Raw genomic sequence first — 16,032 nt, forward strand, 5'->3', positions numbered from 1 at the left:
AAATTGTGTGTGTGTGTCCTTTGTACACTACACAATTGTGGCGCCCACATCTGCTAATGTATTTTCTTGACCTTAGGCACCCATCGAGTGTTGGTGCACCTCCAAGATGTGCACTAGATCTTTGCCTCCATTCCTTATTCTGCTGCTGTTGCTGTGCACAGCATTTTTAATTTGATTCAGAGAACAGACCGGTGTGGCAGTTTTGTCTACGTGCCAGGCAATCTGTCTACGCAAAACCACTGCTCAGACTTTTATTGGACTTATTTCTCTGCAGACAATAATAAGCCACACGAAGGCTTCTGTGCACGTGGGGTGTTTGAGATATTGCATCGCATGTGGCAAAACTTTCTGCCCCTTTCTTCCGCTTCCTGCAGGAGCCCCAGACGGAGATGCAGCGGACGTTCATACGCTCCAGCTATCCCATGGAGTTCACCTTCACGGTGGCTGAGGACTACGCCTCCTCTGACATCCTGGACATCAACCTCCGCGCTGGCGATGTGGTCGGCGTGGTCAAGCAGCAGGACCCCATGGGGAACACCGAGCGGTGGTTCGTCGACAACGGAGGTGAGCGCCGTTCCGGCAGAGTCACTGTGCACTCAGTCCAGATATTAGCACGCGAGGTGGTAGTACCTTACAAATTAGGCCGCACCTTGTGTGACGCAATGCTGTGCAGCACCAGAAGGTGTGAAAAGGAGCTGAAGAAGAAAATGGTAACAGTCATTGGCGAGGAGCTGAAACCCCGTTTGTGCTTAGCTGTGCGGCATACAGTACAAAGGGATGCTGATGAGTTCAGAGTTTTTAAGGTGAAAGACTTAATGGCTCATACTCGCGGCCATGACTCAGTCTGTCAGTCCGTTACATCTGAAGTGAAAAGCATAACTAGTCATTACTAGTCACAAGTCAGGACTAACTAGTCGTAAACTAGTCAACTAAGTAGTCATGAACAACTAGTCATTAATGAGTCATCAACTGATTAGTCGTTAATTAATCATGACTAATTAGATCATTAATTAACTAGTCATTACTAACCAGTCATTAACCAGTCATGACTAACTAGTCATTAACCAGTCATGACTAGTCAGTCATGGCTAGTTAGTCATCAGATGCATCAACAGTAGCAGCCAAAGCTGCAAGGAAAGGCTTTTGCCTCACGCACTTTAGATCATCAAAGTGCCCCCTGAATTTTTTACCGAGAAGATGTAATGGTACAGGAATGAAACTCTCCAGTTATTGAGCATATTCGCCTCGAAGGTGAACGCACTTTCTACATCTGCCCTGCAACTTCTCTAGGCACTTCAGGAAAAAGGACTGTGGTTGTGCATCGAACCGCCCCTTTGCAGCCGCTATGACATCTTCGCGGGCAGGAAAAACTTGAGGAGACATTGAAGCTCCTCCTTAAGGGTATGGCGCGATAGCATTAATGGGCTAATGCCCATATATGTGGAAGTGGTCATTCTCTACATTCATAGATCTCTGGCATTCCTCACACCACTCCTTCCGCAGTGGTGCAGTGGTTAAGCGATGCGCCACTGCCCTGCGATGGCAGGTGCTTCCAGCGGTGGGGCCTGTGCGACCCATGTCGCTCTTCATGAGCAGCCCCTCACGACCAATCATTAATTGAACTGACAGCTGCCACGGTGATGGTTTCTCGCTTTGGCACCGCTGAGCCATTTCCTTCTTCCAGTGCACTGAACCTGTACACTCGCGCCTGTTACTGTTACGGGCCGTCCGCTGTTTGTGCTGTGACGCCTCCTCATATGAGATGCTTGTGGGGTGTGTGACGCAGTAGCGATGGAGCTCCACCTCGTTGCATTGTGAACGATTCCGGGGAGGCCTTTGCGATTTTGGAGCAGTGGTTTTTCAGTACTCCTGACAAAATGAACACAATAAAGCATGGATTGGAGCGCAAAAAATTTGACACTGCCGTGCTGTTCTCATCTCATAATTCGGCAACCATCGACCAATCTTTCTCTGAATAAATTTACCGTGATGCAAGGAGATCTTGACAGATATTTTTCGGGGTCATTCGATAATTCGAGCTTTCAGAAAACTCGAACATTTTTTCCGATCGTTGAAGTTAGAACTGACAAGCTCTTATCCCTGATCAAGCAAATCGTCTTTGCAGCAACGAAGGGCTTTGTGGCTGCCAAGTTCCTGCGACCACTGCACAGGCCACAAGGGCGCCCAGTCTCGCAGCATCTCCGCGTTTCGCCTCAGCCACCAGTGGTCGGGTACGACCCGCCGCCACCTTACAGCGCCACCGACCCCCTACGACCCCGGACTCCGACCCCAGCAACGGAGCCTGCGGAAGAGAGGTCGGTGTCTCACTGGAACTTGGAGAGGCTGAAAGCCTGCCTGCAGGCTGCATGCTTCATAAATACACCCTGTACATATTGAACCGCGATTTAGAGCTCCACAGGCTGTGAGATTGCCTCCGAGTAACTGATTCGACTCGGAGTTCTCTAATCCTGCCAGTTGGGAAACTCCGGTTCAGGCTCCTTCGAGAACCTGTGACCAGCTTCTGAAGGTTCGCAGATTGTAGCATTGCCTGTGAGCGTACCTAGCGGCTATTGGCATTGTCCTGTACTTGTTCTTTCTTTGCTGTATCAATGTGTTGAACAACTTTGGGCAGTTTATTGAAATGCTGCCTGTGGTGTGATGGCCCACCAATTGGATTAGAGCACAGGATTTCGACGCTTGAGGTTTGTGGGGAATGTTGCAACTGGTGCAATCAAAGGGCTGTGGATTTTACTGTAGCCAGATACAACTCGAGAATAAGACTGTAATTGCCCCCTCAAAAAAGGCCCTCCAACCAGTGGTGTCAGCTAGCTGTTACGATGTCACGCTGAACCGCCGTGCATTTTCTAGCATGCACCTGCCATGGCCACTAGCCAGTGCGTGCATGTTAGCTGGTGTGCTGCGGATGCTGCTTCATGACGGTGGATCAATGTCTTCAATTGGAGGCCCTTTTTTGGAGGGGCTACGGCCACTTCATTCTGGAGTCGCATTAGAATATTGGAGCTACCAGTAAGCTGCTTATTGCTCCGTTGAATACGTAGCACGCAATGCTGCCAAAGCTAGCATGCCTCTTCACGCTGGCCACATGTGCACCTGAGAAGTAGTTCATTATATGTTCTAAGTAAAGGCAGGCATCTTTCTTTTGGACAGAGCTTAAATGTCGGGACTGACAACATCCTGAACTTCATCTTACCTTGCGCAATATTTTCATCCTGCCTCTCACTGAGATTTCGAGGAGTAAGAGTGACATTCAACGGAGCGATGCATACCTGGCTTGTCTATTTGCTCCGACTCCATCCGCGCCTGAAAAAGTAGTTCGTTATCCGTGCAAATTGTAATCAGAGGGTTCAGCAGCTGAACGTCTGACAGCCTTGTCCATGATTTGCAGTGGCAAGCCTATCGTCTTATACCGCCCCATGATTTTGTCAAAACCCTCACTGAAGCTTGGAGAAGTACAAGCGATTCTCGGCGAAGTGATGCGCTTTTTGAGGCACACCACTTATGTGTGTAGTTCCTAACATGATGCGTGCTTCGTGTGAAACAGAATGGGCATGCCCATCTGTTGTGCGCGTGCAGTGTTTGGGTCAGAGCTGATACCCAAGTTGTGACTCTGACTCAGTGCTGCGCTTGCTTTTTGTAGTTTTTTTGAGAGAAAGGGTGAGCAAAGCGTATGTGTAGTTTTTTTTCCAGGTGTGTTATAACACCAGTACATACATTACAGTGCATTTTAGAAGGCCGCCATTCAAAGAAATATAACTAGTTTAGCTTATACCTCCCATGCAGCACAGGTAATTGGCCCAATATTGGAAACGTATTGGCAAAGGATCGGAGTGAGACCATCCATTTGCAATATTGGGCCAATTACCTGCGTTGCCTGAGTATTGTGTTTTATTGTGTTGACATTGGGTTTGAGATGACAACTAAAGGCTTTATACTGGTCAGTCTTTGTGCCATACTTAAACTTCCCAGACACCTGCATGCTTTTACAATGTGCACCTCTGTTGTAAACCGTTGCAGGAAACCGTACACATATGCCGAGATTTCACGGCCGCTGGCACCCACCGGAGGCACGGCGCGCCAGCCTACTGCTTCAGCACAGAACCTGGTTCCAGCCCAAGCTGTAAACACAAGCTACAATCCGAGCTATGCAAATACTTTGGTGCCAACACCAGCTCCTTCTTCCGCTGCGCCGACAGCTGCTCAGTCTTCATCTTCCGTTCCTCCGTCTGCGACATTGCCAACTGTTTCTGCGGATTCCGGTGACCCCGGTCAGGGCTTTCAAGGGCAGCTGACGGCGAGTCACGGCAAGCCTGCGAATAACACGGCGGGGAGTGTCTCGGGAACTGCCATGAAAAGTGGCGTGTCGGCTTACAACTACACCTTTGCATCCGGCGATGCACAACGTCATACCTACGAAGAGATTCCGGAAGAGAGTGGTCCGTCCATCGGCTCGCCGATCCAGGAGCCGGAGACGACTGGCTCCAGGTACGCGAACCTCGAGTTCGACCCACTCTCCTCGGGCGGGAGTAAGGTCGGTGGCACGGTGGCAGCGCCGCAGAAGCGGACGGAGGCCGAGACGGGTGGCGAGGGGGGCTCCCGCTACGGAAACCTGGATGCCCTGGGAATGTCTGCAGCTGGCAACCCTCCTCTTGTCAACGAGGTGAGACTGTTTTTTTGGCATGCATGTAAAGCACAGAGACAGTGATGTAGGCAGTCGTAAGTCTTGATACCAACCACTTCTTTATTGCCGCCACAGTGGCTCAGTGGTTATGGTGCTCGGCTGCTGATCCGAAAGACACGGGTTCGATCCCGGCCGCGGCGGTTGAATTTCGATGGAGGCAAAATTCTAGAGACCCGTGTACTGTACGCTGCCAGTGCTCCTCAGGTGGTCGAAATTTCCGGAGCCCTTCACTACGGAGTCCCTCATAGCCTGAGTCGCTTTGGGACGTTAAGCACCCATAAACCATAAACCAAACCTTTATTTCACCGGTTCCTTCTTGTGGATTGCTTTCCTGCTCTTTTGTTTTTGTCTCCTTCTCTTTCACGGCGCAGAAGAGAGGTGATTGATGGGTTTGCCATGATGGCAGCACCAGTGTGTCTTCTTAGTTCACTGCAGTCTGGTTGCAGTAGCAGAGGATACTGCAGCAAGTAGAACGGAATATGATGGAGGTAGCACTAAAAAATAGCAGCAGACCAAAGCAGATGAAGGAATAAGCACGAATTTAAGATATAGCCTGGCTGAGAACAAGAAGAAATGGGCATGGACAGAACTTGTAGGGCAAAGGGAACATAGCCAGTGGGTCCTTAGGGCAACCGAGTGAATTCCAAAAGAAGGCAAGTGTAGCATGGGGTGTTGTCAAGCTTCTTCAAGTTGAAACTTCGTTTGGTTTGAATTGTGAGAATGTTAGTTGCTGGTGTAGTAATTATTGTTCTTGTCTAGCTACTAACATACTAGTTTAACCGTTAGCTAAATTTTCTTTGCAAGGTCTTTAAAGGTGCACTGAAGAGGAATCTGAACTTGTCTTTTTGCCGCGGGAACTCGATCTGCACGTTCCTAGCATTCTTAGAAACTGCGACTTATTGCCCTTGTGGCCGATTTCCCAAATAAAATCGAATTAACGTCCGGCTCCCGCCCTTTTTTTTTAATTCTCCCTCGTACGGTGGGCGGAGTCGACCAACGCGTGGAGTGCCTTTCAGCCAGTCCCGTGGCGGCTTGCCGCTCTGCCATCGGCGGAGTAATACGTAGTAGTCCGTAGTAGCAAATAGTCCGCGCGTATTTTTATTTCTGCGGGCTTATTTTGCGGCTATATTATCTGCGAATGAAACTATTTATTCATGGAAACCTAAAAAACAAAATAAAGCGAAAGCAAAGCCTCCACGGAGCTGGCTGAAAGGAACTTCACGCGTTGGTCGACTCCGCCCATCGTACGAGGCAGAATTAAAAAAAAAGGGCGGGAGCCGGACGTTAATTCGATTTAATTCGGGAAATCGGCCATACAGCGCAATAAGTTGCAGTTTCTAAGAATGCTAGGAACGTGTAGATCGAGTTCCCGCAGCAAAAAGACAAGTTCAGAATCCTCTTCAGTGCACCTTTAAGACGTCCATCTATTTTTACCGCCATACATTCATCCTTGTGTGATTCATGGAAAAAAATGGATCTTGGCAGGATATGTAATGCTGAGTAGAAGTAACCAATGTTCTGTTGGAGTGGCAGGGTGGATTCGAAGGGAGGCAGTGTGTAGGCGGGGGGCGCACCTGAAAGCTGGCACAGAGATGAGATTAGGAAGCTTGGTGGTAAGCGGTAGTTGCATCTAGCGCAAGACAGAATCAGTTGAATCTAGAATCAATTGAAGAGCTTTGGGAGAGACATAATCCAGCCAGTGATGATGATGGTGATGATTGCACCGCTTTACATGGTGCGAAAAAGTGCTTGTGTTTCTCGCACGAAATGGAAACCCAAAAGTGCTCCGTTTTCCCTACACGCAGTACTACTACGCGGTGTACCCATTCTCGGCAGCCGGTCCCCACCAGCTGAGCGTTGCCCAGGGACAGGTGCTGCTCGTGATCCACCGGTGCGACCTGCACGCCAACCCCGAGTGGTGGTTTGTCCAGGATCGCCATGGCAACCAGGGCTACGTGCCTGGAAACTACCTGCACCGCTACGCACTGTAACATCACTGCCACACGACGCCCTCTTCTACAGCCTCCCCCTTGTCGAGAAGGAGCCGGTAACAGGAGCCAGTGACAGGAGCGGAATATTCGGTGACAGAAGCGGAATATTCGGTGACAGAAGCGGAATGTCTGGTGACAGAAGCGGAATATCCGGTGACAGGAGCCAGTAACAGGAACCAGTGGAGCCAGCGACGTAGAGCTCCGGTGTTGCGCTTTGTTCCAGGCTGTGATAGGAGCCAAGTTTCCAGAATTTCTGGTCGAAGGACGTGAGAATTGAAACCGGTTGTAGACACTCGTTGAACTGGCGATTCGTGCCGCGGTTTTAATCTTGGTGGCAGCCGTCACTGCGTCGGTCTCCAACGGTTTGAGCCTCGCTCTCTTGTGCTGATAGCATGCGTAGATGCTTGCCACATCACATTGTTGAACCAAGCTACCACATCCGCTGAGCGCCGGTGTTGACTGGCGCCACTTTCAGGACTTTGGTTGGAACCTCCCTGGGCCACTAACCCACCGTTTCAACTACCGGTGGTGTCCGAAGATTTTTTTACACTCCATTCGTCCTACCTGTGTGTTGCTGTCACTGCCAAAGTATGCCCTGTGGTTCTTTTGCTGCCAGCGTCTGTGCCGCTCGGAGCGTTTAGAGTTGCATTCAATGTTTCCGCTCCTGTAATCATTGCTGGTGCTGTACGGCCGGAGTAACTCTGCTTGTTTAAAAATTTTTTTCTGCCTCTAATGGTGTTTGGAGCCAAATTCACCAAGTGCTGCCCCAAAACTTGCTTTGCCTTCGTCTCGTGCAGCTCACTTTGTTCTTGGCCGAGCGCGAGAAATATTTCGCTCGCGTCATTGTTTCTGAGCCATGCCATCTACTCGTCAACCCGTGTTTGACACTGAGGATCTGCAAGCTGCCAATTAATTGGTCCTATTGGTGAGATGCAAACTAATGACTACACTAACGCCATTCTTGCTTTGCTTACATTGGCACAAAATTGTTGCATCAGCTGCACCACTGTTGACAAGCGATACTGAAGCAGAAGCGAAACTCTACTGAACTCTCTTACATGCGATGTGCACTTGCACATCATTTAGACTTGTACCTTTGTGAATTGGTTGATAACTCATTCGTAAGGGAGGCGCTTTCAACATTTTCCTGCAGCAGTGTGTATTTTGGGATTTGTGATCCGTGAACTAATTTCTCTTCGTGTAAAAAAAAAAAATTCAGCATCTTCCATCATTGAAAGGTGTATTTGTGCTTAATATTTACTACATGTCACTCTCATAGGTTTCGTAAGGATCTGTAGAACATGCAAGTCAAATTCAAAGTATTGTACGTTTTGAAGAGGCTCAAGCAAGAAGAGTTATGCAAGCTAAATGTGCTTTGAAAGAGTTAGATGTTGGGCTGGTTGGTTTTCTGACAAAGTATTCATCATTATAGCGCAAACACGACAGGACATAGAAAGAAAGACAGAGGCGTTCATGTTTGTATTCCTTTCTTTCTGTGTCCCGTCGTGTTTGCGCTAAAATGATGAATGAGCTAAATGCGGCAGCTAAATCGAGTCTCGCTTGCAGTGTCGATGGAAGCTGGCACCCACAAACTTCCACTTGTATCATTGACGTATTCCAAGGTTGTTGATATCGACAGCTAATGCACTTTCCTCACTCAAAACAAAGAAAGCGGAGTGTGGAATTTGGAACCCGACATTCACCATCGCGCAATCTTTTGTTCTGTCCATGCACAAAAATGCAGTATTTGTGAGAACTGGCAGGAGCACAACTAAAAGCAGCCATTTCCATCGCTCTTGCAGTGCTATGGATCAGCATTGTGTTTTTGAATGCGTAAGGCAGCTGCTCGAGTCCACCTTTTACCGATACTTTTTCATGCCTTTCTTCTTAAAGAACAAAGCAGTAACAGGACACATAAATCTTTATCATTTACATCTGGGGTTGTTGTTTTTTTTTTAGGTTGCATTCTGAGATGCTTTTGAGCCAAGACCACCATTTAAACCACTCACTGAATATCGGTTTCTCCTTTGTCCTTTTTTTTTTCCCTTAGCCTACGGTTATCTGCATGAAAATCATTCACCATTCTCTTCGGGATGTGTATTACCTTTTAGGTTGCACTCTGAGATGTTTTTGGAGCCCAATTCACCGTTTAAAAAACGTCGAGACGAGCCAGGAGGCTCAGCTAGAAGTTTGTGCACTCTATCGTTGCATGTGTGCAGAACATGAGATTGTGTATAGGCGAATGTCAGGTAAATTTGAAAACTGTTTGTAAAAGTTCTGAAGGAGAAGGAATCAAGAGTTTCTCAGTTTTTTTGGATACTGTGGCACCACGAAGTGTCACCAGGGCTACCCACTTGGGCTACTCACGTCACTGTGACAACTGTGCTAAAGGTTCTCTCGCCAAATGCTTATTGCGTGGTGCTGACCGAATTTGGTGCTGTAGGCTTTACCGTGAATTTGCCTATTCTTTAATGATTTTTTGGCGGGCCTTGCAGGGTCGGGCAGCTGAAGAATGTTACAGGTCATTTAATGAGAAGTTTAAGAACAAGATTGGAAAGTAGGCCCGCAAGGTCGCTTATTCTGTTTAAGCAGTTAATAATGGCAGCACTATTGATACTATGTACCAGTTACATTCGGTTGGCATTTTGCCTATCACAAACTGATTGAAAAGGTTCCGTTCTGTTGTCGGAAAACTCGGATTGTTTTGCGTGTTTAAATGCCCACTTGTTTATTACTTGTTTTTTTTTAGTTACATTGTCTCTTCTTTGGAGCTGAATCATAAATCATGTTGTGGGGCTAGTTGGCTATGCATTTTCTTTTCTTGAAATTTAAACAGCGCTACATATTTAGACGAATACGCAGAAAGACGTGACGGGACGGGCGCTGTCGCCCGTCCTATCATGTGTTTCTGCGTATCTGTCGAAATATGTTGTGCTGTTTAAATTTCCAGAACTGAATCATAAGTCTTTGAAGGAATTTTGCAGCCAAGAAAGTGGATTCCTGGTAACATGTTCATGTCTTGTATACAGGGTGAAACGTGTTTGTCATGGTGCTCTTACTGTGTTCATTTCTTTGTCGCGCAGTACCTCAAAGTGTTTAGATGTAGGCAGGAACAAAGGGTAGTTATCAACACACATCTATGCTAAGCCCAAAACTTGCATGAAGTAAATTTTAGAAGAGTGGAAAGTTGAGCAGGTTCATGCGCATTGCCAAAACATAGTGAACACATTGCAAGCTCGATGACCATGGAGAGGACCAACGCAGGTGTTGTTGGCTAAGAACTGAATGGTAAAGGATGTCGCATTTATGCGTCTTAACCATGGAAACTCTGCAAATAAGTTGAAGTAATTTCAAGAAATGGTGGCAAAGCATACAGAAAAATAAAGGATTCTGGAGTCAAGCTGATCTTACTATATTGGAGTGTGCTAACTTCAGAGCAAGGAACAGGACAAGATGAACATTATGCCACTGAAGTGTGGAGCACGGGCTGCTAGGTACGTGACTTTATACAGATTCAGTATGATAGGCGGCGTCAAGGCTCACCATTCTTGAAATTCAAATGCTTCCCGGCAGTCGGCTTCTCTTTTGTCATCCTGTTTGCTTGAAATGTTTGGTTCAGAAGATGCGCACAGGTGTTTCGTGGTGTTTTGCTCAGCCGTAATTGCTTGTAAAGCTGCTGTGTGTTCGTCTTTGAAGATGCTTTTCAAGAGACGAATCGCGTATTTGCATGGGCTACAGGGTGACATGCATGACCGTTCCCTCAAACACTAGCTCCAATATGAAGTGACCATATGCGGTTTCCATACTTTCCCATACAGTCATTGCACTGCTACCAAGAGATTTCTGTTGTCAAACTCTGTCTTTGGCATTGTAGGGACTGCACTCTTCATTGGCTGCTAATTGAGCCTTAAAATCAAAGCTGTCTTAAGTCATCTCATGCACCAATCGCACGTGTCACAGCCAGCCAAAAAATTGCTAAACTGTATTGTGTTTATTCCAATCCACCAATGGCTCCAACTTGTGTTGTTAGCTTTAGATCAGCTGGTGAATAGGGCAAGGTGAACTTGTATGCAAAGTTTACTCACAGAATTTGTACATTGCCTACCAATTTCACTTAGTCCTTGCCCTCTGGGCGTGCCTGTACTTGAGGAACAGGACGCTTGCAATTTTTATTTATCTTTTTCTATGCAGTTACATTCTGAGGACTATAGCCAGCGACACGAAATGTCATCAGTGCATATGCTTTGACTGATATTGGGAGAAACACAGTTATTCCCATATGGCTTCTTCGTGTGGTTGCCACCTTTTTTTGTGTGGTCACCTGACAGCTTACTTTGAGTTGCTATCTAGGATCACATTCTTTCTGTCATATCATTGTCTGATAGCTTTCAGTCCACTTGAAGAAAGCTCGCAGGAGTCGGAGACAGTTGTGTGAAATGCGATGCATTGAGTTTCAGCAACTGAACAGTAGCCAGGCTGCTAAGTTGAGAGCATAAAGTCATAAGAAGCTCTACATCCATGCGATGACTTTTTCATCTTGTTTCCAGAAACGCTTTATTTGCCCAGTTTTTTATTCACTACTCTGGGATAACCCAAGTTATTTCAGTCTCTTGCATGTTGGATCACCGTTTTCCGTTCCGCTGCACTATGTGTAAGGCAGCTAGTTTTGATGTCACTGGTGCGAAAAAGACGATGAATGAAACTTCATAGAAGGATCCATAGCCCTCAGAACTTGGCCATCGTCAGATGTAAGAGTTAGTTTTTTTATCATTTTTTTTACAGTGACCTTTATACCCAGCATCTCGCATGTCACACTTGAATGTATGTTATAACACATGCAGAGGCTATGTGCTGCTTTTACTGTCTACATGTGTGGGCGGTATTACCCTGGCGAAAATCTTTCCCAGCCCAACTGGTTTATGGAACAATTTCCACTTGGTTCCAGTTGGAACTAGCTGGGTCCCAGTTGTTCCAATTGGAACCAACTGGAAATTGTTCCATAAACCAGTTGGGCTGGGACAGATTTTCGCCAGGGTATGTTATTAACAGGATCTGGGATTGTCACGTACTGAAACAAAAGGAAAATATTTACATTCAGATGTTGCAAAAGTTATTTTACATGTTATGTAATCTCAGTTACCTGTGTCCTTCAAAGTGGACTTGTTTGATAACGTGTTTTCTGTAGCACGGGTCATTTATCATTCCACAATCAATATTCTTGAGCCTTAATGTGTTATGTGTGCGCTGAATTTCGCACGCACCCTAGGGGAATGCACCTGCAGGCAGCTTTTTTCTTGTTGCTGTGTTACAGATTATTTTGTTTTTGTTATTTAACACAATACTCATCTTTATTTTTCTTTGAGTGCCGAATTTTTTGTTTTGAAGCTACCTGCCCTACCAACAGTTAGCGTGCTCGTTTTAGGTGCGCATTTTGGTTTGAATTTCTAACCAGCCTATAGTTGGTGCAGCATAGGAAAATTTCGTATCTTGTAAGCCATGTGTGAAATGGTCAAGGATGTGCAAATTTTTGATGCCAGGAAAAGTATTGTTCTGTGCGCTTTGCAGACTGTCATGTTACATTTACTTTTATTCAGCTCTGCTGTTCTTTTCGGATTCTGATTTGACCATTAGGGGAGTAGGGTACAAATCTACTCCGTAGTAAAAAAAATAATGGCACTTTGAATAGGCTAGACCAGTCAGTCATTTTGCATAGGGAATTTGTATACTGTATTCTGTAGTCTCTTGTTAAACTCTTGGTAATAACGAATCTCATCACTTACTGAAAATTAAAGCGAGAGTGCTTCTTGTAGGCAATGAAGTGGCATTAAAGCAGAGGACTGTGACCATTGTGCTTTCCATATTTGTATGTCTGACAGGCTGATAGTATTGACACTCCACCCTTTGTAGGTTGAAACGAAAATATTACTTTTTTTGTGTGTTAACACTGTGATACTGCGAGTCTACGAGTTCTGTACGCTAATGCACGAGTGGGGCATTACATGGCTTCAAGGTAGCTATATAGTGGTTCATAAATATATACATATATCTATATATATATGCATTCATGAATGTACCTGTATGGCTGATGCGTCTTGTAAACGAAAAGCAAATGAGCTCACTTTTCAACTTGTAGGCGATTTAACACATTGTGCTCATGTGTGCGACACTTATCGCAACTTTCGGTACATGTGCATTGTCGCGCATTTTCCTCACAAGTGAAAGTCACAAGCCAGTCAAGAGTCTGATGTACTTATAGCGTTGTACCTCTAGATAACCTAAGTAGACCTAGTTTTTGGATGTATTTGACGCTGCCCTTAGTAACGTTCACATGGACGTTTGAACGCGTCTCAGCTGACTCATTACTTTTGGTTTCACTTTCACTTCGTTGCGTTGTTAGGTTGATGCTGTTTTGTTTTGTTGTTTTCTTTCCGCGGTTGCTCAGTACGCGCCAGCAAACTTGTGAATATTTGTTCACACTTGGAATATCTGTGTTGATCTGACAAACTGGTATTTAATAAACGAGCATTTCGAAAAAACAGCGACACCAGAGTTCGTCTGCTATTCTGCCCCATCGAAAGCGAGCCACATTAGAAAGGCTTGCCGTCGATTACGCGCTCCATATCGCGGTAAGCTTAAGTGCACGTTTTTAATTACTGTTTGGACCAGTGGTAATGTTCTAAGATGGTAGTACATGTTACTTGCAAGAAAAGTTCCAACGACTAGTTTGCGAAGCGCCAGTCCGAACTTCGCCCCGAATAAGTGTCAATGCGCCGCGCACTGTTTTCCCAGGTGTGTATGGATAAATGAAAAAAAAAAAAACGAATTTGATAAGGAAGCTTTAGGCGACGTTAGACTTGTTGCGTCTTTGAGAAAAAACAGCACAGAACTCTTAGTACTTGTTGTTTGTCTGCGAAAGGCCGAACTAGATTAGGACCTATTTCTCGAGACGCGCAATATTTTGAAGGCGTACGGCGTACGGCGTTCGTTCCAACATGGTCGTATTTCGCTGGCGGTCGTGTGGTGCTGACAAGCGGAGTTTCATGTCGCAAGGCGGATATTTCCCCGTTTTTGAGAAGCAGTCGCCCGAGTGAACTGCGGGAGGATAACAAGCGGGCAGCGACGTCCATCTAAAAGTAAGTTACCATCGCCGACGTTTGCGGTTCGCTGCGGTGTCTTCGGAGCTATCCGGTGGAGTCCCATTGCTTAGGCTTAGCGCTTATTTCCTATGCACAGGCAGTGCACAGACACACACACACGGCTTCGTTCTAACTTGGATGCGGCCTGCTGATCGCCCGTAACTTGCGGGCCTAACCGCGTGTGTGGAAAGCTGCGTTACGCTAAGCAGGTTCGAGTCTTTCCCGATCCGCTTTCGATGAGCGCCACGTTGAAAAAAAGCACGGAGATTTTTTTCTGTTTGTCCCGAAGGATCCGACCAGCTTGACGATTTCGGCTGAACCGGCGGCGATGCCGTTTCGCCTGTTGTCGCCTTCGAGTTTAGACGATTTCACCGAAATTCTTGCTAAAGCAACAACTGTTTTAGAGAACTCTGCTCGCTTTCTTAAGCGCGTGACGCGTTGTTGTGAGTATAAGCGCAGCCAACAGCTGAGACGATCGCGGCGATCTCCGGAGAGAGCAATGTGATACAGCGTCTGTACGCGTACTACGGTGTGTTCGGTTTCGGCGTCGCACGCCCCGATCTGCCCCAACCACCATCGGCGTGGCCTTTACGGAGGCGTTCTTTGAGATCGCAGCTGTGTCCGAGCCTCGCGAGTGCTGGGTAGCGTCTACAGCGACCGAGGCAGTCGCTACGGGACGAAATAACCGTCCTGCCCCAGTGAAACCGAGGTGGTGGCAGTCGTCATGAGGGGGAGAAGGCTGTCGTGGTGGGGGATGGGGGGGTCTACTGCACGCTTGGCTTCGTTCGGCCATTTTGCCTGTGTTTGTGATGTGAACTTTTTTTGTATTGTTGTTGTTTGTCTTCCCCGTTCGGTTTTGGGAGCCCTTCTTATTTTGTGTCTATTGCGCGCGTTCTCCCACGCGCGTTAATCCACGTGCGCTTTTTATTTCTTTTCGCGTGGATTAGCTAATCGTGTGTGTGTGTGCGTGCGTCCGAACGTTCGGCTTGGTCAGGCTTGCCTGTCGAGGAGGAGGGGCCTTCGGTATCCCCCGTTTTTTTTTTTTTTTATTGACTTCATTTGCTCCGCAGGCTTTTAAGTGCGTTTGGAAGCCGGGGCTTGTTGGGGAGCGGGGGTACATTCTTTTTTTTTTTGCGCCTCTCGTATTGTTAGGTGTGAGGAGCAGCGGTCTAGGTGGTAGGGGAGGGAGGTCGTTTTTTTGTTTGATCGCTTTTATTGTCTTTTTTATTACCCTCGCTGTCCGTTCTTTTGACTAACGAAGTGCCTTCTTATTTAGGATAGGTTCGTCTCTTTTGTGCGTTGCTTAGGAGGAGGTCGGGAAGGCTTTTCTTTGTGTGCGTGTTTGGAGAAGGCGTGTTCATTTACGGAGGTGCTTCTTGAGCGGCTAGCAACGGCCTTGCGCGTTCCGGGTTTTTTTTTTTTTTTTCTCGTTTTGTGTTTGCTGTGACGATTTTGCACTGAACGCAGTGTTGATTTTTTTTTTTTTTACTTCCGAGTTGGAGACAGCATCGGGTAAGTCTCTGAGAAAAGAGAAAGGTTGAGTGTATAATTTATACGGGAAGCTGGAAATCTTAAACTTCCGGGCGCTGTGTGGTGGAGAAAAAGATATGCGCGCAGACGAATCTTGAGCGCGTCGCTTTCGGCGCATCGTGGAATTGGGTTAGGAGGTTCGCATCTGGACGATATGAATATTGCAGGTTTTTAAAGTTCTAACTAGCTGCTGAAGCATTGGAGGCGGTTATCGGGCGTCTCTATGCGAACGGTACCGAACAGTCGTCTGCGTAGTATTTCAGTGCTCTACCGAACAGTCGTCTGCGTAGTATTTCAGTGTTCTCCTCGTAGAATTAACGGCGCAACCTCCGTTTCTTCTGTGAAACTTTGTGCGTGCCTCTCTTAATTGGTTCCGCGTACTTTTTTTAAAACTAAAATAGTCTTACCGCAGGAACATGAAACGACACACGTATTTCTGCGACCGATTGTCTCAGGACTGTTTTAGCTTTAAAAAAAAAGTAACGAAGCCTCAATGACGCCGCGAACGCGTTCCGTGTGGCTGTGCCGAAGAAATGCACGCGATTGTATCTGAAGCCAGGTTGTTCTGCTAACAGCGACGTTGGCTTTCCTTTCGTTCTTGACGCGCTGTTCGGAAGATAACGCCTCGCTTTCGGTTGATTCCGAGCTTTCGGCCGGTCGATACGGCTTTTAGAGC

At 46.7% G+C, this 16,032-nt stretch overlaps 2 protein-coding genes across 8 annotated transcripts in view; both read left to right on the top strand.

Annotated features, from left to right (window-relative positions):
- LOC149366609 (dynamin-binding protein-like) overlaps window positions 1–13,232 on the top strand; it is a 63,788-nt gene extending 50,556 nt beyond the window's left edge. For both annotated transcript variants that reach the window (XM_089551463.1, XM_089551469.1), the window contains exons 20-23: window positions 375–564; window positions 2,126–2,315; window positions 4,036–4,678; window positions 6,505–13,232. In XM_089551463.1, coding sequence (XP_089407589.1) covers window positions 375–564; window positions 2,126–2,315; window positions 4,036–4,678; window positions 6,505–6,690 — 1,209 coding nt within the window. In that variant the 3' untranslated portion in view covers window positions 6,691–13,232. The remainder of the gene's footprint in view (window positions 1–374; window positions 565–2,125; window positions 2,316–4,035; window positions 4,679–6,504) is intronic.
- Window positions 13,233–13,658: 426 nt separating this feature from the next.
- Window positions 13,659–16,032, top strand: part of LOC149366610 (lysine-specific demethylase 4A-like) — a 54,995-nt gene continuing 52,621 nt past the window's right edge. For 5 of the 6 annotated variants that reach the window (XM_089551481.1, XM_089551508.1, XM_089551498.1 and 2 more), the window contains exon 1: window positions 13,659–13,823. The gene's annotated coding sequence lies outside the window, so the exon portion shown is untranslated. Of the gene's footprint in view, window positions 13,824–15,031; window positions 15,339–16,032 lie in introns of those variants that run through there. The other variant, XM_089551489.1, reaches the window with a different exon arrangement.

This window comes from Amblyomma mixtum, chromosome 1, assembly GCF_055824585.1.
Source record: "Amblyomma mixtum isolate Tamu chromosome 1, ASM5582458v1, whole genome shotgun sequence".
Classification (NCBI taxonomy): domain Eukaryota; kingdom Metazoa; phylum Arthropoda; class Arachnida; order Ixodida; family Ixodidae; genus Amblyomma; species Amblyomma mixtum.